General features: G+C 44.0%; 1 protein-coding gene across 1 annotated transcript; it reads left to right on the top strand.

The window, feature by feature from the left end:
• The first annotated feature begins 1,856 nt into the window (after positions 1 to 1,856).
• LOC121548928 (E3 ubiquitin-protein ligase TRIM9-like) lies at positions 1,857 to 19,240 on the top strand. The gene is made up of 10 exons (XM_041860601.2): positions 1,857 to 2,713; positions 8,789 to 8,884; positions 9,641 to 9,763; positions 12,408 to 12,518; positions 13,577 to 13,730; positions 15,034 to 15,194; positions 15,572 to 15,710; positions 16,920 to 17,223; positions 18,413 to 18,575; positions 18,858 to 19,240. The coding sequence occupies exons 1-10, from the start codon at positions 1,952 to 1,954 to the stop codon at positions 18,906 to 18,908; spliced, it is 2,064 nt and encodes a 687-aa protein (XP_041716535.1). The 5' UTR covers positions 1,857 to 1,951; the 3' UTR covers positions 18,909 to 19,240.
• Positions 19,241 to 19,701: the final 461 nt, after the last annotated feature.

The raw sequence follows: 19,701 nt of genomic DNA, 5'->3' as shown, positions 1-19,701 counted from the left end.
AGACTGCCACATGGGGGTGGGAGGACAGGTATGTTCTCCCCACACCAAGAGACCCTAATTGTTGATATGGTCCGTAAGAAAAATGCCATTAAACTGAGCGAAATTCAGCAGAAGATCATTGAGGACCATTTACATTTTGAGGGTATCAACAGTGTCAGCCTCTCTACTGTTGATCGTGTCCTCAAGCGCAACAGACTGCGCATGAAACAGCTATACAGAGTGCCCTTTGATCGCAACTCAGACAGAGTCAAAGAGCAAAGATTCCAGTATGTACAGGTTGGCATATATCCAGACACATTCAATGTTGATTACTCTAAGTAGTGATTTACTGTAGTGGCCTAAATCACTTTTTCCGTATCACTTACAAAACTATATCTATTTCTACAGAGGGTTTTTCAACTGGATGCAATGGAAAGACCCCATCAATACATCTACATGGATGAAGCTGGGTTTAATCTCACCAAAAGGAGAAGGAGAGGCCGTAATGTGATTGGCCATCGGGCCATTGTTGGTGTTCCTGGGCAGCGTGGTGGCAATGTCACATTATGTGCTGCCATCAGCAATCATGGGGTTGTCCACCATCATGCCAACCTGGGGCCCTACAACACTCACCAGCTCCTCATTTTCCTCAATCACATGCGAGATGCTTTGTTAGGGCAGCAGGATGAGCATCCCATCTATGTTGTTGTTTGGGACAATGTGAGTTTCACAGAGCCCTCCAGGTTAGAGAGTGGTACAATATGAACCAAGGTTTTATCAATCTTTGCCTTCCACCGTACTCCCCTTTCCTAAACCCCATTGAGGAATTCTTCTCCTCATGGCGGTGGAAGGTATATGAACGCCAACCTTACACCAGGGTAAATCTCCTGCAAGCCATGGGACTTGCCTGTGGTGACATAGGTGTGGAGGCATGCCAAGCCTGGATACGGCATGCCAGGGGTTTTTCCCCCGTTGCCTGGCCAGACAAAATGTGGCCTGTGATGTGGATGAAGTCCTGTGGCCTGACCCAGTACGGAGACATGATGCTGTGGCTGAGTAATGCACTTATTTGTATATTTTTGTACTTTATTTTTACATGGGCTTACTGTACACAAGTGGCAAACGCATAAGATTTCTGTTTGTTTTTACAAGTGCTACATGTAAATGCACAATATTTCTGTTTTGTCTTTTTGTACAAGTGCTAAATGCACAGGTTGTTTTTGTTTTGCAACATGCATTTAGCCTACAGTGAACAATAAACATTTATTTCTCCAGCTTCATGTCCTGAGCATTGTGTTTTCTATTTTTCTACGTAGTGTTTAGTGACTGTTCAGTAGTGTTTTTTATTTTGATTGACTCGGGGCACGATTTGACAACATAGTTCAGTTTTGAGCACAGATTGAACTGTTTTGAGGTGAAAGTTTGGTTTTGCAAGAAGAGTCTGAGGTTTTGTGAATTTAGCTTGAAAATTGGGTTTTGTGTTCACAGTTAAGAGAAAAGGAGAGCAGCTTTCAAGAAATGTGTCTTAGCAATCGAGAAAAACTGTAATTCAGAATATGCATCCTGAATTTCATTAAAATATTAGGTTGAAACTCTAAATAAAATAAAATCACCACCAACATATGCATTGCACATTCAATAGCCTATGAAATGTGCAGCGCAGCTGCGCCTGCTACCCTTTGGGTTAGATACTGGTTAATAACAGATTTACTACCGAGGTGTGACTAGCCTACACAATACTTTTCACGGCTGCTCACTTGGATTACGGGTATTGTAGTTTTTTGTTAAAAGTGAAATTGTTATTGTGAAGATGCGTTTGCAGAACCCATCCACTCGGACTACAACGCCAAAACACCCCGTCGCGCGCGCCTGCGTAAACCAGTCAAGGGAGCTGTCGGTATCAAATAGTGCTGCTCTGTTTTCATTGATCGCTGCTCTTGTGTACTGTGTGAGGAGCGTTTTTATAGAAGACATGATGGATGAAGAATTAAAATGCCCCGTTTGCGGCTCTCTTTTCAAGGATCCTATTCTTTTACCTTGCTCGCACAATGTGTGTTTGGCGTGCGCCCGAAATATCATTGTACAGACCCCAGAAGGCGAAACACCTCCGCATAGCCGTGCCTCCGGGAACTCAGACTACGATTATTTGGATATGGACAAAATGAGCATGTATAGTGAAACGGACAGCGGCTATGGATCATACACGCCGTGCATCAAGTCTCCAAATGGGGTAAGGGTGTTTCCTCCGACTCTGGTGCACCGCCACTGCTCCATAACTTGTCCTCTCTGTCACCGTAGTGTCTCTCTGGATGAGCGGGGATTGAGGGGCTTCCCACGTAACCGGCTACTGGAGGCGATCGTGTCTCGTTATCAACAGAGCCGCTCTGCCAACGTGAAATGTCAGCTGTGTGACCGCAACCCTGTCGATGCCACTGTGATGTGCGAACAGTGCGACGTGTTTTACTGCACACCTTGCCAGCAGCGATGCCACCCTTCCCGTGGACCGCTGGCCAAACATCGATTAGTGCCACCGACCCAATCGCCCGCGGCTGGAGGCCAGCAGATGCCCGCCGGCACCATACGCAAACAGGGAACATGTGCAGACCATGACATGGAGAACTTTAGCATGTACTGTGTCAACTGCAAGACTCCAGTGTGTATGAAGTGTCTTGAGGGTGGCAATCACGGGAGTCATGATGTAAAACCTTTAGCTGCCATGTGGAAACAGCACAAGGTAAGGATGATGGCAGTGGGGATGGCCTTGGGCACCATCATAATAAGCTGCTCCACAGCATCACATCACTGATGTCATCAGTGCCATTTAAATCACACCAACTGAATGCATCAGTGGTAGCCTTTACTTACAGTAATCAGGCAGCAACACTGTATAGCCTTATCACAGAGAAATAAAATAAATGAGCCCACTAGCCTGACTCACCAGTATCAGGTCACTGTTCTCCAGTTTCAGGCCCAGATTGTTCCTGCCAACAGCTCTGGGTTTGCTATTTGAATTTGTGAATAGGTCACCAGCGCTGTGTAACATGCCCCATGGTTTCCTCAGCTCCCACTACATGGTGAAGAGGAGTAGGTGGCCATGACTCAGAGCTTTTCAGTGCTCCTCCTCCTCTCAGGCATGGAATGCCTATAGGCAGACTGAGACTATGATAGACAGTAGAGATGCACATTGAGCTATCACACCCAAATTCACAAATGAAATTAAAAGCCAAACTGGGTCACTAATCTTACATTTAGTGTGATTTGGAGAGTCCTGTGGTATTCTTCCCATCAAACAGCATGCCTCCTTCCCACTCACTGATAAGGGTTGTTATGAGTTCAGTTCACCTTTATCACTGTCCCACAAATGGACCTTGAAAATCACATACTGTAAGTGTGAAGCGATGTTTATAAGTGATGAGCCCTATAAATACAAGATGCAGAAGTGCTTAGTTAATATATTTCCTGGCGTTGAGTGAGATCGATTACACTCCAGCATGCCGTCCATTTTGTGATGTATTATATGGCCAACAGTCTGTATTGACAAGAATGGGATGGTCAAGTGAGCTCTGCTCAGGTTGGAGGGAGTGTGTGAGAGAGAGAGAGAGAGAGAGAGAGAGAGAGAGAGAGAGAGAGAGAGAGAGAGAGAGAGAGAGAGAGAGAGAGAGAGAGAGAGAGAGAGAGAGAGAGAGAGAGAGAGAGAGAGAGAGAGAGAGGAGAGAGAGAGAGAGAGAGAGAGAGAAGAGAGAGAGAGAGAGAGAGAGAGAGAGAGAGAGAGAGAGAGAGAGAGAGAGAGAGAGAGAGAGAGAGAGAGGGCGACAGTAGCTGTTGATGAAGAGGACATGAATGTATTGGCCTACTATTATGGCAAATTATCTCTGAGTACTCTTGAAGGTACACTGTCCCTCTTCACTTTAGATGTTGGGTTGGGTCTACTTTGCATGCCTCCCCTTGAATGATTCCACTGCACCAGGCAGCTATCCATGCCACTGTCACTTGGATGGGATTTTGTTGTGACACAGGGGACTAATTCAAAACATTCCCATCCACAGCTCCAGATCCACCCTCAAGCTCTGACATGCTGTCCTGTCAACTGTCCTCTTCTAGGAGCTGACAGAAAACTCAGTTGAACAGATACAACAACCAGTCTGTTAGTTAGGGTAGGAGGGCTTGGTGATTGCAGTGTTAAAAGGAGAGAGAGAGAACGGCTACTCCTCTGAGGATTGTTTTATAACCACAGATGGATTGTGGCTTGTGGCTCAGAGGCAATTGTCATCCTCAATGCTGCAGAGATCCAGAGTGCTGTGTGTGTGGACAGTCGGTCTGTGGAGAGCTTAATCAGCAGCACTGAAAGCCCAAACAAACGTTCACGCACGCATCCATGCACGCACACACGCACGCACACACCTCTACCGGACTGCGGCTGTTTCATTCTTCAAATCAGACCCACGTCCACTGGGAATGAGAGAGCATGTGTACACTAGTGCGAATAACGATAAGCCCCCATTTGTTTTTGCTTGACCTTCAGTAGTCAATCTTATATTCCTCCTTGGGTGATGCTTTTACAAACATGATTTGAAAGTAATGTCAAGTTATGTTTATGTTATTTACAGTATGTCAAATGAAACAAACGGAAAACAAGGGACTGCCTTAGGGTATCAATGACATTTGTCACCCCTTTAACAGTGACACTGTGAGTGAGTGACAAAAATGCTTGCTAGGAATACATCGTGAATATGTATTTACTAGCAGATAAGCCGCAGATAAGAGATTGGATGGAAAGTCACAGTAGTGAAGTTTCCTATGGATGTCCTGTGGGCAGCCAAGCAGAAACACCCAGATTCAGCATACAGTATATTTAAAGCACCCCGCACACACACTACACACTGGTCCCAAACTCTGCACATGCATACACTAGGCCAGGGCATTGCTCACCAGGCTTCAGCAGGCATGGACAATTGGTCCCTGCCAAGTCTAGTGAAGGGCAGCTCGCCGACCTGATGAAAAATCAAGCTGTCAAATAGAGTGTTACAACCGACTGGTACTGAGCGATTAACAGAAATGTGGGTTAATTTTTATGTGGGTAAAACTTTAAAAAACGTATTGACCGACATCAGTGAATAGACAGAAGATGATTAAGAGGAATAGAGAGAAGTTGCTTCGCGAGCTACTGTATCTCTACCTGAAAATACATGATTGATAGTTGGTATTCAGCAGTCATAAAAGTATGCCTTATTTACTTTGAAGAACTACTAAAATAGTGACTTTGTCAGACAGCATATGCAGCAGCTCTATAGAGATGAGATGATGACTTGGAATGAAATAATAAAGTCATCAAATAAAACAAATGTTTAATACACAACAACTGAAATATTTTATTAAAGTAATGTAAATAAATGATGGTTAATAAGTGAAAAGCAGTAATGGGCAGTCACTACCATCATGGGACTTGTATTAATTGTTTTATTCTGTGTTGTTACAGCATTCATTCCACATAATGCATAGTGCATTTCATGTTTAAAACAATTATTGAATCCGAAATTGAAAAAACGTCATAATTTTTTTAGAATCGAACTGAAACCGAACTGACCTCAAAAAGCATTAATCGCTCAACACTACAACTGACTCAGCTCCTTTAGTTTTGTCCTGAATTCCCAAATACTGCACATTATAAATGGCCACAACGAACCTTTCAGGATATGAAAGAAACCATGATTCCTCTCTGTTCAATTCCACATTTTGTTAAATGGGTTTGTGATCCTGTCATTAAGAGAGAGGATGACATATTGGGAAGGCCTACATTTTGACTACATCAACCTATTTATGGACCAATGTACAGTATGTACATCAGAGTCATGGATAGAATCCGATCAACGCATGTGTAGAGTACTATTGGATAATGGAGGATGGGGATACATTCCAGTGCCGTTATGTGGATAAGAATAGATGTGGTTTTGGCCATTGAAAGAGATGAATATAGGAGAGGATGCCCCCAGCTTGTACAGTACAGTACAGGAAGTGGTTAGCTCAGTTAGAGCACAGAGTCTGGCTGGGTCAGCTGGCTGACTGGCTAGCCTAGATACAGATGGTACTGTAGCATTGTAGCAGATGACAGGTTGTTCTGCTACCTCAGGCATACAGAGCCTCTCTCCCAGACCCTGCAATGGCGTTGGCTCCAGAATGTAGGTTAATGTACCGTGCAGTATCTCCCATCCCATTGAATATGTGTGCTGTGCCATATTCTAGCTGCCTAGTACCTAGTAGACTAGACTTGGTCCATGTTGTGTTGAATAAGCGTTTGGTGATGGGAGAGCCAGGCATAAAGGACGAGTATACTATATGTGTGCAACTACTGTAACCGAAGGCATAGGAACAGGATAATATTTTTGAGCTATTTTTAGAGGCAAGAATGAGTGCTTGGGCAAGACCTTTGTGTAGTGCTGTGTGCACATACTTCAAGGGTTACCATGGATACATGGAGGCAAGTTACCAGACTTTTGCTCAAAATGAGGCCTAATGGATAAAATTACTCTACCTTTTGAAATATATGTAACACGCTTTACAATATGTGATATCGCAAATAGATGTTATAATTTGCAATTATCAATGATTGTAACTGTCACTTAGTATGAAAAAAATTAAATAATGAATTATTCCTTGCAAATGTAATTTGTACTGGTTTTAATATCATGAAATGTGTCCATATTCTGCATATTCATACATACAATATATTCATGTAGCAAATCCTATAAATATTTGATCAATTGTTAAGGCAATCTGAATTTTATTACATGTTCAATTGAATCATCCTCTGGAGATTTTCCTATACTGGTAAATATTGGGTGTGCTCTGATTTCATGGTTTATTTGGGTTGTTCCTAATTTTGCCTGGCAGCGTGTGCATTCTCTCTGATGCCATGCTTCAAACGAAACAATGGCCTTGGTGTAGCGGGGCTGTGCTGTGCTGGGCTGTGTTGGGGCTGTGATGGCTGTTGTGGACATGTTGTAAAATATCAGTGGTGGAGCAGTGTGCCACACAGCCAGAGGATTTGTGTGAGGCTGAGCAGGGGAGGGAGATTGGTTCTGCTCTCATCCAGATGTGGAGAGCTAATGACACAGCTGCTGAGTGAGGGAGGAGATGGAGGAAAAAGAGGGGAAAGAGGTGGAGGCGGTGGGACTTCCTGAATCTGACCCAGGCCTCCTGGCGTGTCCCTAAGGACCCATTTGGAATCAAGGTCAACACCGCAGATCGACACTGCAGCTTTGTATTGTCTTACTCCGATCCCCAAACACTGGGCTAGAAATTCATAACACAGCTCCTCCCCTACTGAAAGCCTCTGCTCTTGAATGTCATGCACATTACTTAAGTGCTCTCTCTCTGATGACATTACTGGGGCTCTTTATTGCATCAGATAATAAGATAACAGCACTTGTCCCTTGTAGAGGAAGAATGCTGCTGACAGGAAAAAGGATGTCTCTTCCTTTTTTTCTGGAGGAAATACATTTACAATAAAGGGTACATTTTAAAAAATGAGTAATTTAAATCCTCTTTAACGAGTAATAGAGCCTCACCTTTCATCTTATGACCCATCCCACTGAGCACACACTGGTTGAATCAACGCTGTTTTCACGTCATTTTAATGAAATTACGTTGCACCAACGTGGAATAGATGTTGAATTGATGACTGTGCCCAGTGGGATATTACTCTAATTACTTCACAACAGGTTTCTCCTCCTGCTATAACTGACCTGTCATCCTTAGTAATGAGATCACTGCCAGTTCTGAGCCACACGAGGGCAGCATCCCGATCTTAATTACACTGAAGTTTAATATTAGCTCATAAAGAATAACTACATCTTACAAGGGGGTTCATGACAAGACTGATAAAACCTTGAAGATATGGGCCCCTTGATAATTTTTTCATATTGAGCAGTAGCATCCTTCCTGTCCATATTGAATCAAACTCTCACATTATACACTGTCAGGATAAACGAGCACAACCCAGTGATAGGACCTTAATTGGTGATATGCTGGAGGTTGTCGAGTGACAGGCTCTCTCCCCATAGGAGGGCCGCCAGCCCCCTCCCCCTGACCCCTGGAGGTCACCCTGACACAGTGTCACAGAGAGAAAAAGGGCTGAGCCGACAAACACTGGGCTGGTACTGCCCCCATGTCTTGTATGGAGTTGTGGCTGGGGCCCTGGTGGAACGAAACCGCACGGGAGTGGAATCCCTCATCCCCTTGTTAGCGGCGCGGACAGACAGCTTGCTGGGCCAGATGGCACATTAATGGACCGTGGCGGGCTGGCTTGATTTGTGTCCCTCCTGAACCGACGCATGCGGCCCACAGAGGCCCAGCCCCAGAGAAGCCCTGACTGAGCCCAGAGGAATAGGAGCAGGTGGGAGGAGCGGGAGGGAGGTGAGAGGAGGGAGGTGTGGATCCGGGCCAGATTGATCACAGCAGGGTTGGTGTACACCATGATTACCCATCACTCATGGTCCATGAGCCTTAGCTCAGAGCAGATCTGCTGAAAGATAGAAAAAAAATGTCAAATGATTATAGGACTACAAGGTGAGGGTTTGACCTCTAAACGTGGTTTTGAGGCCCTCGTTTGAATTTGTAATCTCCTTGATTACTATAACCTCAGAGGTCGTTGCTGTGTGGTTGGGCTTGAGTACGGTGTTAATTATTTTAAATTACTGCCCATACTGTATATTTCTGGAACAATTGGCTTTAATCATAACATGTTAGAGAAGTGACACGGAGAGTGTTTTGATTTGTTTTGGATGAATAATTGCCAGTTTTTCATTTACAGTGTCAACTCTCCCAAGCTTTGAATGGTGTGTCGGATAAAGCCAAGGATGCCAAGGAATTCCTGATGCAGTTGAAGAACATGCTTCAGCAGATACAGGTAACATTCTCTTTTCGATTACGTGTCTTGTAAATCCAATGGGAATATCAACATGTATTGAAATATCAATTTAACCTGTATTCCCCATAACCTACTTACCTGTGCCTGTCAGCTTTAACAAATACTAAAAAGAAAGAGGTATGATGCTCCAGATTCATACAATGTCACTTCCTGGACTCTTTTTATTCTGCAACGAACTCATGGGGATTATAGAAGGTATTTTTGGGTTTAGACTGGCACTACATCTAAAGCACTTCTTATCACCTGGCTGGGAACAAAAGTATCTGTTTGCGACCACGCTCACAGCTAAAGCAGGAAAGGGCTGCTGTCCACAGGGACTACCCCAGCCAATCATAGCTTTTATACTCTTACTGCACTGCCATGTCTTATCAGTCACAGCAATGCTGTGTATTAAGACTCTTATTCTGGGGTTGAGGGGATTGTATTTGAGTAAAATCCCAGCTCTGCTCAGCTCAGTAGAGTTAGAGTCTCTAACCATTTTCCTCATCCTTGAACCGATTGCAGAGTGTTGCTAGATTATCATTCACTATCTCAGGCCTCATCTGCGCTTAGATAAATTATTGATATGCAGTGGCAATGATGGAAGATTTAGCAGCAATCACTGTGGTGTTATCATATGCAGTCCGCTAGTGTCCTTGCCCCTCCGTCCCCTCTGTGCCTGGCCCTAGCACCCTGTACCTTCCCGTACCTCCCTGTTCTGTCATTGAGCGATGTGTTGTGTTGTGTCCCTGGCAGGAGAACGGGGTGGAGTTCGAGGCCTGCTTGGTGGCTCAGTGTGATGCCCTGATCGAGGCTCTGACGCGGCAGAAAGCCAAGCTCCTCACCAAGGTCACCAAGGAGAGGGAGTACAAGCTCAAGGTGGGTCAGAGGGGTGGACGCTGCAGCGGCTGATGGATGGGAACGTCATGTTGACTGCCCCAGACACTTCTTCCCAAGCTCAGATTGTACTGTGCACAATTAGCCTGGGGACAAGGTTATGTTGACTGTAACATACAGTTGGTAGAATTCAGATAGGCTGACAAACACAGCAGGGCCATGGTTTATTGATAACAATAATCACAGTACTCTCTCTGCATCAAATATGTTAACTATACTTTGCACACTTAACACATATGATCAATAGATAAACATTATTAATAATACAACCCTAAGTAGTGATAGACTGAATCTTTTACCTCAGCTGGCAGCTCTTTCTAGACACAAAGGGCATCCAAGGTTGCACACTTGTCTTGGCCCAGGTCGAGGTGCATCTGGAAGCAGATCTCTCTCCTCTCCGCCTCCCTGTCCAGCTGAGGGGTGGGCCTGGGCCTGCAGGCTGGCTGGTGTTAAGTTCTTAGTGGGTCACATGGATCCATGCCCAGGCTCAATGTGCCGGCTGGGGGTTTGGGGCTCCAGAGGACAGCTGTTGTGTTTAGCAGGGCTGAAGCTGAAGAGCAGCTAGGACTGCTGCAGCATCACACAGCAGAAAAAAAGCTATCTTCATTTCCCTATGATAAAGGCTGTCAAACTGATGTGTCCCTTTCAGAAGATTACAGTGGGAAAACAAGAGTTTTATGGAGTTTAGTACACGACCATATGGTAAAGTCAGTAAAGAGCAATTGTCTGGCTTTTACCAAACTGCTGTCGTGACAGCATTCGGGATCAATTTAATTTGATCTCCCACAGTATGGTGGAGATAGATGGTTGGTGATTAACTTGGATTTATTTAGTTTTTTAGGATCACCATTAGCCAATGTCAATGGCGACAACTAGTCTTATTGGGGTCCGACACAAAACGAAAAATACATTACAGACAAAATACTTTACAATTTACATACATTTAAAAACATGAACATGTAGTGTGCGTGTGTGTATCTATCAGTTACACATACACTACCGTTCAAAAGTTTGGGGTCACTTAGAAATGTCCTTGTTTTCGAAAGAAAAGCTATTTTTTTGTCCATTAAAATAACACCAAATTGATCAGAAATACAGTGTAGACATTGTTCATGTTGTAAATGGCTATTGTAGCTGGAAACTGCTGATTTTTTATGGAATATCTACATAGGCGTACAGAGGCCCATTATCAGCAACCATCAGTCCTGTGTTCCAATGGCATGTTGTGTTTACTAATCCAAATTTATCATTTTAAAAGGCTAATTGAACATTAGAAAACCCTTTTGCAATTATGTTAGCACAGCTGAAAACGGTTGTGCTGTTTAAAAAAGCAATAAAACTGGCCTTCTTGAGACGAGTTGAGTATCTGGAGCATCAGCAATTGTGGGTTCGATTACAGGCTCAAAATGGCCAGAATCAAAGAACTTTCTTCTGAAACTCGTCAGTCTGTTCTTGTTCTGAGAAATGAAGGCTATTCCATGCGAGAAACTACCAAGAAACTGATGATCTCGTACAACGCTGTGTACTACAGCTGTTTTTATCATCAAATCCACTAATATGTGCTTTTTTAAATAATGTAATCCCAACAGGAAGGCATTTGTTTCCTCTTGTTCAATAGTCTGAAGTGTTATGTTTGTGGCAGTGTGTGCCGGTGAAGGTCAGTTTCTACTCTAATTCATTTATTCCGAGCCATTAATCTGTCAGCAGTATTTTTTATCAGTGGTCTCTTTCGCCACACTACACATTCCCAGCGAGAGAGTAATTTCATGTGACTCGTGACAGTCTAGTCCAGGCATAATCCATAGACCGCTGGATTGGCATTGTTTTAATGTTGCATGATGTGAGGATTATATATTCAATTCAATCTGAGTTATATATAATTGGATTTACCTAATGCATATTAATTATGATTTGATAGACATGACTGTTCCAGACTGTTCTCTGGTCTGTTTATATTTGTTGTTATTTTATTCTGTCTGTCCTTCAGGAATGCTAATTTTATGCTTACTACATTTTTCATATTTTTCATGGATTTATTTCAATAATGAAACCGGTTGACAGGTGAATAATTTATGAACATTTAATTAATGATAGGCTAATGGCCTGAATGTGTCAGTGGCTTAATCTAATTATTTATTAGATTCGTTTTTAATTCTAAGGCTTAATTTGATAATAGAGTGATTAAATAATTTTAATCAACCTTTTCAGACCTTTTCATTTATAATCTTACGAACACAAAAATTAATAATTTTTCACAAAAACGCATACTTTTCCACAAAAATGCAAAGATAAGTTAAACACATGAGCAATATAAGTTGTCTACCCAAACAAAGGCTCATAAAATGTTGACAGTCCACTGAATTTTAATTAGCTGTGAATGAATGGCTTTGACACCGGCCCAAATCCCTTTTCCCCAGTGCTTTGTGTTTAGCCAAAAGGAAGAACGTGTGTGTGTGTGTGTGTGTGTGTGTGTGTGTGTGTATGGGTATGTGTGTGTACACGTGCGTGTGCATGTGTGTGTGTGTCTGTGTGAGTGTGTGTGTATGTGTGTGTGAAATGCCTGCCCAGTATTAATATTACATTAAAAGGTGCCCGTCTGTATCCTCCTGGCTTCTCCTGTGTTCAGGTGGTGCGTGACCAGATCACTCACTGCACTATTAAGCTGCGTCAGACCACGGGCATGATGGAGTACTGTCTGGAGGTGATCAAAGAGAACGACCCCAGTGGCTTCCTGCAGGTACAGTAGTGATGTATGGATGAATGGGGCTGGAGCTCTGCTAGTAGAAGGCTGTGGATGAGGCTAGCCTGCCTGCCTGCCTCTCTGGCAGTGGAGACTTCCCTCACATTCCCCTCAGCTGTCCCTGTCTCCTACTGCTAAATGCTAAGGCCAATAACTACCTTTCCTAAAACGGGTTCAAAACAAATCATTTAAAGATCATCAGAAAACTCTATCCATAAAAATTCTTAACATCAAGACCTTTGAAAGAACCGCTTATATATTTTACTATACTGATAAATATTGATTCAGAGTGCATATGATAAGCTTGTAGCAAGATGTTGATTAAAATGTGTTGTTGGCTAAATGTGGATGAATAATAATAATAAGCCATTTAGCAGACGCTTTTATCCAAAGCGACTTACAGTCGTGCGTGCATACATTTTTGTGTATGGGTGGTCCCGGGGATCGAACCCACTACCTTGGCGTTACAAGCGCCGTGCTCTACCAGCTGAGCTACAGAAGATATTGATACTTAATAGGTAATAAATAGGTCATCCCAAACCAATACTTGTTGACTTGCACTGATAAAGGTTAACCTGATAATGGTTAACATTGGTATATGACACCCTCATCGAGTTAAACGTTGACTTGTCATATTTAGTTCCCCTCACCATTAGCTGGAAGCCATTGATTCTCCTGGTCTTTTTAAAGGAACGGTCTGAATAAGACGAAATAGAGATGAAAGACTCTCTTCTGTAAATTGGTGCTTCCCTCCCCCCTTGAAATGTTTATGATGTATTGATTGTACAGTTTCTTATACCCCCTGAACAAAATCTGTGCTCTGTATCATAAAAGCTTGTATAAATCCTTACAAAAGCTGTTAACCTACATGGCTGGCTATTCCTAAATGCAGTACATTTCCAGCTGGCATTTTTCCAGAAGCACAAAGCCTCAGAGAAACCATAAAAAGTCAATTAAAACCATATTGCACTTTGTAATAGTATATTACGCTGTAGCTGAACCTTTTAGAGGAGCTGGTTTGAAGCTGTTCTCTCCTGTTGTGTGTTTCTGTGTAGATCTCAGATGCGCTGATCAAACGTGTGACGTCGTCTCAGGACCAGTGGGTCAAAGGGGCTCTGGAGCCCAAGGTGGGCCCTGAGTTTGACCTGACCCTGAACACCGACCCCCTGCTGCAGAACATACTACAGCTGGACTTTGTCCAGAGCAAAGGTAACCAATATATGTTAACTTTTTATCCAATTTCTAAGTCATATTCATATACTTGCATCTGTTTGTGTAGTGTGAGTCTATTCGTACACATTTTCATAGAGTATATTGTTACATTGTTAGATAGTCTTGCAGTGGACTCATCTTTCAAGTGTGCCTGTAATGTATTTTTGTATGGCTGTTCATCAGTTAAGTAGACACTCTTGTCTCTTGTGATATGCATCACCTGTACTCATTCTGTGCTTTATAGCTTGGTGAATAGGTAGAAAGGCTTTAGCAAAACTGACCAGAAAGGTCTCCATGTTTCACACTCCAAATACTTAGTTGATGTGATATTCTGAGTATCCGATGTCCACAGCAATTTTTTACATTTACATTTTAGTCATTTAGCAGATGCTCTTATCCAGAGCAACTTACAGTTAGTGCATACATAATTTTTTTTTCATACCCCCAGTGGGAATCGAACCCACAACGCTGGCGTTGCAAACGCCATGCTCTATCAACTGAGCTACATCCCTGCCGGCCATTCCCTCCCCTACCCTGGACGACGCTGGGCCAATTGCGCGCCGCCCCATGGGTCTCCCGGTCGCGGCCGGCTACGACAGAGCCTGGATTCATTAGTCTATTTAAATATTGTGCTTGAGTAAACCTGAGGAAGATTTATAGTGTACAGTATATCCCCTGGCAATGTCCTAGAATACCAGGATATATTTTTCATATAAACAAAGATGTATTTCAATTCGCTCCAACGCTTTTCCATATCTGTCTACTGAAGCAGACAAGATTTTCCAATACACAGTTACCAATTTAGTCTGTTCCAAATACAACGTCATACAAAACCAAATGTGATTTGAAACCATGGGAAAATGACCCAGCATTCTCCTGAGAAAGCACAGTAGTTGATCAGCTCCATTATGTTGCAAACTAAGTCAAGCACCAGACATCAACCCATGTCCAATATCATGTTTCAGATATTCAGGAGACTCCATTATTGAAACAAATGCATGCAGGTGGATTGAAAGAGACGGAGAGCGCAGGAGGTATTTCCGAGTTGCTATATGATCATCCAAATCCAAGTTTTTCCCTTTCCGTCCTTTAGCCCTGCCAGCTCACAACAGCCCACCACGTTAAGGTGGATAGAGTGGTTCCGACCGTGCTGTCCTCCCATGCATGATTTACAACACTCTTCCCTTTTAATATTCTCACCTGGCTGACAACAACAACTATCAAACACTACCTATCCATGCAGAGATAGATTAGATAGTTAACTCCTCTTTGGTGTTCCTGCCATCCATTTCTATTCCAGTGGAGTCTGCCACGGTGCCCCCGGCCCCCCTGCTGCAGCTGGAGAAGTGCTGCACCCGCAACAACAGTTCCACCCTGGCCTGGAGGGTCACTGTGCCACCTAGTAATCCCATCGAAGGCTACATCCTGGAGCTGGACGACGGCAACGGAGGGCAATACAGGGTCAGATAATCCTTCACTTCACACATTAGAGAAAGTGTATGTCATCATGTTGGACACTCCATGTAGTCTGTCACTAGGATGGAGCACTTCACTCTCTGGTGTTTTAACAGTAGATTAAGTCAAAGAATGTAAACGTTTGATGCTCATTATGCAATGAAAGGTTTGTATGAGATGTATTTTATTTAGCCAGGCTCATTTCAATATGCGTAACACAGTTCCAATGTAATTCTATGTGGAGTAGGTGTCACACCCGTTTCCTATAGATAACAGTTGTCGCCTCTACTGCATATTTTATTATTCATAGTGCACATGCTGCAGTCAGAGCTCTAACTAACGCCAGATGGTCCTGTGCTGTACTGTATGTCTCTGTGTCCCAGGAGGTGTATGTAGGGAAGGAGACCGTGTGCACCGTGGACGGCCTCCACTTCAACAGCTCCTACAATGCCAGAGTCAAGGCCTACAACTCCACCGGGGTGGGGCCCTATAGCAAGACTGTGGTGCTGAAGACATCTGATGGTGGGTGTTCTGTATTCTCTCACTTTGTGTTGACCTAACTGTAGACATGAAAGGGAAGGAAGGGAAGACCCCCCTGCCCCCCCCAACTGGGGACCAGGGGACACCAGGCTTAATTCGTGCCCAGGGTGCAGTATGATACTCTGTATTCACTGCTGCTGAGCCGAGCTAGTCCTCTGGGACATCCAGGCCTGCTGTTTACCGACAGAGCCTCGCCCTCCCATCAACGCTCGTGTCCTTAACGACGGAGTTCTAATCCACAGCAATGGCATCCCAGATTCCGCTTTAATATAAGGCGACTGGTGCAATCTGTCACTGTCCTGGCTGGGTGCGGTGGTACTAGCCAGCTCCGGGTCCCCAGAAACCTCCTGGTTTAGAGCAGTTAACACCAGGCCGCGCCATGCCAGAGCCAGAGCTGAAGGAGCTCCACTAAAGAGGTGTCCAGTCCTGATATAGTGCTGACAGACAGTGGAAGTGGTCTCGCAGTTTAGCAAAGCATCACAGCTAGCGCGTGCCAGACTGTGATTACTCTAGCCTGCCAGCTGTCAGCGCATTGCCGTGCTCTCCCTGTCCATCCCTCCACTCCCCATCCCAGTAATGGGAGGACAGAGAGAGGGAGGAGAGGGAGAGAGAATAGGCTGTTGATGCCATTGATTGAGTTTAAGGCTGGGATGGGGAGTGGCGGGATGGACAGGGAGAGCACGGCAATGCGCTGACAGCTGACAGAGAGTTTAGACTGAGCAGAGTACAGGCGGCTCCAGCTCTGGCTCTGCCAGCTGCAATAACAATGGATATCTGCATGTGGAGGCCTTAGCAAGTGCCTGTCGTGTGCCAGATAACTGTTTATTCTAACATAGCAGTGCCTGTCTGAGGAATGGGGCTAATTGAAGCAATACACTGCAATGATTTGACACAGCAGTGCCTTATGGGCAAAGTACTGCTGAATGAAAATGAATCCAGTGCTTGACTTTTAAATGAGAAGTAGAATGTTTCATTGGGGTGCTTTGTGAATATTTCATGTGTCATCTCACAGGATGCAGCCCAGCATGTGGTACTAGCTGACCATGCTGTTCTATAATAGCATCATGTTTCATGCTCTCATGGGGCTCCATCCTCCACTGAGGTTCACTCAGACAGCCATGGCCTAGAGACCTGGAAATGCTCTTATTTCTCTCTGACTCATCCTACTACTCTACTTTGTCTCTCCTGCAGTGGCCTGGTTCACCTTCGACCCCACCTCGGCTCACAGGGACATCGTGTTGACCAATGAGAACCAGACGGTGAGCTGCAACAGCTATGATGACCGTGTGGTCCTGGGGACAGCCGCCTTCTCAAAGGGGGTCCATTACTGGGAGCTCAGGGTGGATCGCTATGACAACCACCCAGACCCGGCGTTCGGGGTGGCGAGGATCAACACGATGAAGGACATGATGCTGGGGAAGGATGATAAGGCCTGGGCCATGTACGTGGACAACAACCGCAGCTGGTTCATGCACAACAACTCCCACACCAACAGGTAGGTGACACATCTCTGGGGTGGAAGGCTGACTCCTGCTCCTCCACAGCTTCAGAGTTTAGAAATAACCATCATGTGCTTTGTGTGTCATACTGTCAGGAATAACACAAGTACGCACTTACAATACTTGGCAGGCAGTTAGTTGGAAATGGAAGAGTTTATTCTCAGGGCAGTGCTCTTATCTTTAGTGAATATCCATTTTGATGTAATTTTACACCGAGTAACATAGAGTACTATTATACATAGATTCAAAGACGAAGAGGCCACAGGCTTAGCAATCTACAGTAGCCCCAGGGACATGAATATACAGAGCAGAATCCTCCTTCCTCGTTAAAGCAATAATACAGTAGTAGTTACTATTTTCAGTAGCTGATTAAAAAGTTTCCCTGTTTTTGTCTTACATAGCACATCATCTTTTTGTTTCTTCACCCTCATTATTTATCTTCCTGTCAGCTGTTACGTTGGAGCCTATCAACCACAATGACTCACTCATTTCACTCATTAAAGTGCCAGCAATACATGTACTGTATGTCAGGTAATCATCAAAGGCTGATCGTGCTGCAATCCTGCTCATTTGTTTCTTTAGCCTAACCTTTCTCTGCAACCCCCTGTAGAGCCCAGTAGCTTTGTGACATAGCTGTTTGACTGGGGGCATACTTTCACACTACCACCATTTTGTTGTTTGAGCTGCTCACTCTCAAAAACAAAAACACTGCTGGCTTTTGGGGTTTCCAATGAGTTGACTGGTTTGAGTGTAACTATTTACTTACAGCTTTGCACTGCAAAAGTATTTAAGCTGTTTGGATATAGATGCATTTATTTACTTAGTGCCAAATGTTTTTTCCTTTATTCAATTGGAATGGAGAAAAGCTATACACCCTGAAGGAGAAGCTTGGGACTGTTTTCATACATTTGTTGAACTACAAGTATTCCAAATATATTAGGGATTTACTGGACATCAATTCACACATAGCCTACATACAAACACGAAAGATTTAGCAATTAGGTCAAATCTAATGTCTTGAATAGAGAAAACGATTAAGCGCTCAAAGCCATTTGCTCCAAACTGTATTTGGACTCATTGGGATCCCTCTACCCATCAGAGATCCCAGACCACTCTCAAAGGGCCTGTGTGATCTGTTTTAATATGGTACATTAGGCCTAGATTCTGTGTGTGTGTGTTCTGCAGGGCCGAGGGGGGCATCTCCAAGGGTGCCACTGTGGGCATCCTGCTGGACCTGAACAAGCACACTCTAACGTTCTTCATCAACAAAGAGCAGCATGGCCCTGTGGCCTTCGAGAACCTGGAGGGAGTCTTCATGCCTGCCGTCAGCATCAACAGGAATGTCCAGGTGAGCACTGACAGTCAGACAGAGCTGCTTAGATTTCAGAAATTCATTCAGATTCTTTTGTCTCGAAATTCAAGGATTATAGGCTTAATTTAGAAATGAAATTAATCTCCAGATTAAGGATATGCTAAACTGCGTAGGCTGTGCACATATATTTTTTTCAATTCTTCCTTACCAGCAAATATACATTATGTTGAGTTAATGAGCTCTGTGGTTCAAATCCTGGACCTTGAGTCAGCATCTTAATCTGTCATGATCTCATTTGGTAATGTTTGTCCTTCGCAGGTCACCCTACTAACAGGAATGGAGGTGCCAAAGAATATTAAGCAGCAGTAACCTCCCAAGGTGTCTAGGCACAGTCCCACCAATGTCAACATGGAGTCCTCCTGCTCCATCCCCCTCCCTTAGTACTACTGTATATTTTATGCTGTTCAATGCCTATGATCAAATATCACCCTTATATACAAGGGACTTTTGTACATAAATTATTATATTGTTTTTCCAAGTCTTAATTTCATCTCAATCCGTACAATCAGATTCTGTGTTTACAGTCAAAATGCCACAGGGTGCTTTAATTAAGTGCATCTCTGTAAGGATTGGTGTGAGGTGTGACCCAGATGCGGTGCAGGATAGACAGTAGGCAGGGATGGTGAAACAAGGATCTTTACTGGTGGTCCAAAAGCCAGGATACAAAACAACGGACTATTCACAAAAACATGAGGAGCACATAGGTCTCCAAAAAACAGGCTGACAGCAAACAATACAAAATACTAACTCTGACTGGAAAAACACAATGACACAGGGAGAACACTTCTCGAGTACCTGTAACTCATTCACGTGATCCGACACTGATACGTACTGCTTGACATTAAGGAACTAGCAGAGAAAACTGAGCAAGGGAACACAGGGAAGTGAGGGCATAAATACACAGGTGAATCAGATAGACACAGGTGACACCAATAGGCAGATAATTAGTCCCGACTGTGAGTGAGGAGGTGCCTAAGGTTGTCGGAGGATGACACCAAGTAGGACGCTCCGGAACTGCGACCCACTCCTGTAACACATCTCTGGAACAAAATCCCATATGAGGGTAGAGTCTTGAGATGCCCTACTGTACAATGTCTCTATT

Source organism: Coregonus clupeaformis, chromosome 33, assembly GCF_020615455.1.
Source record: "Coregonus clupeaformis isolate EN_2021a chromosome 33, ASM2061545v1, whole genome shotgun sequence".
NCBI lineage: Eukaryota > Metazoa > Chordata > Actinopteri > Salmoniformes > Salmonidae > Coregonus > Coregonus clupeaformis.
Note: the sequence above shows the minus strand (reverse complement) of the source record. Positions and strands in the feature narration are given on the sequence as shown.

Bases quoted from the DNA above. Each gene is read 5' to 3' on its own strand.
- LOC121548928 (XM_041860601.2), top strand. From the start codon at position 1,952: ATGATGGATGAAGAATTAAAATGCCCCGTTTGCGGCTCTCTTTTCAAG. The intron at 2,714-8,788 runs GTAAGGATGATG...TTTCATTTACAG, and splicing joins CCATGTGGAAACAGCACAAG to TGTCAACTCTCCCAAGCTTT. The intron at 17,224-18,412 runs GTAGGTGACACA...TGTGTTCTGCAG, and splicing joins AACAACTCCCACACCAACAG to GGCCGAGGGGGGCATCTCCA.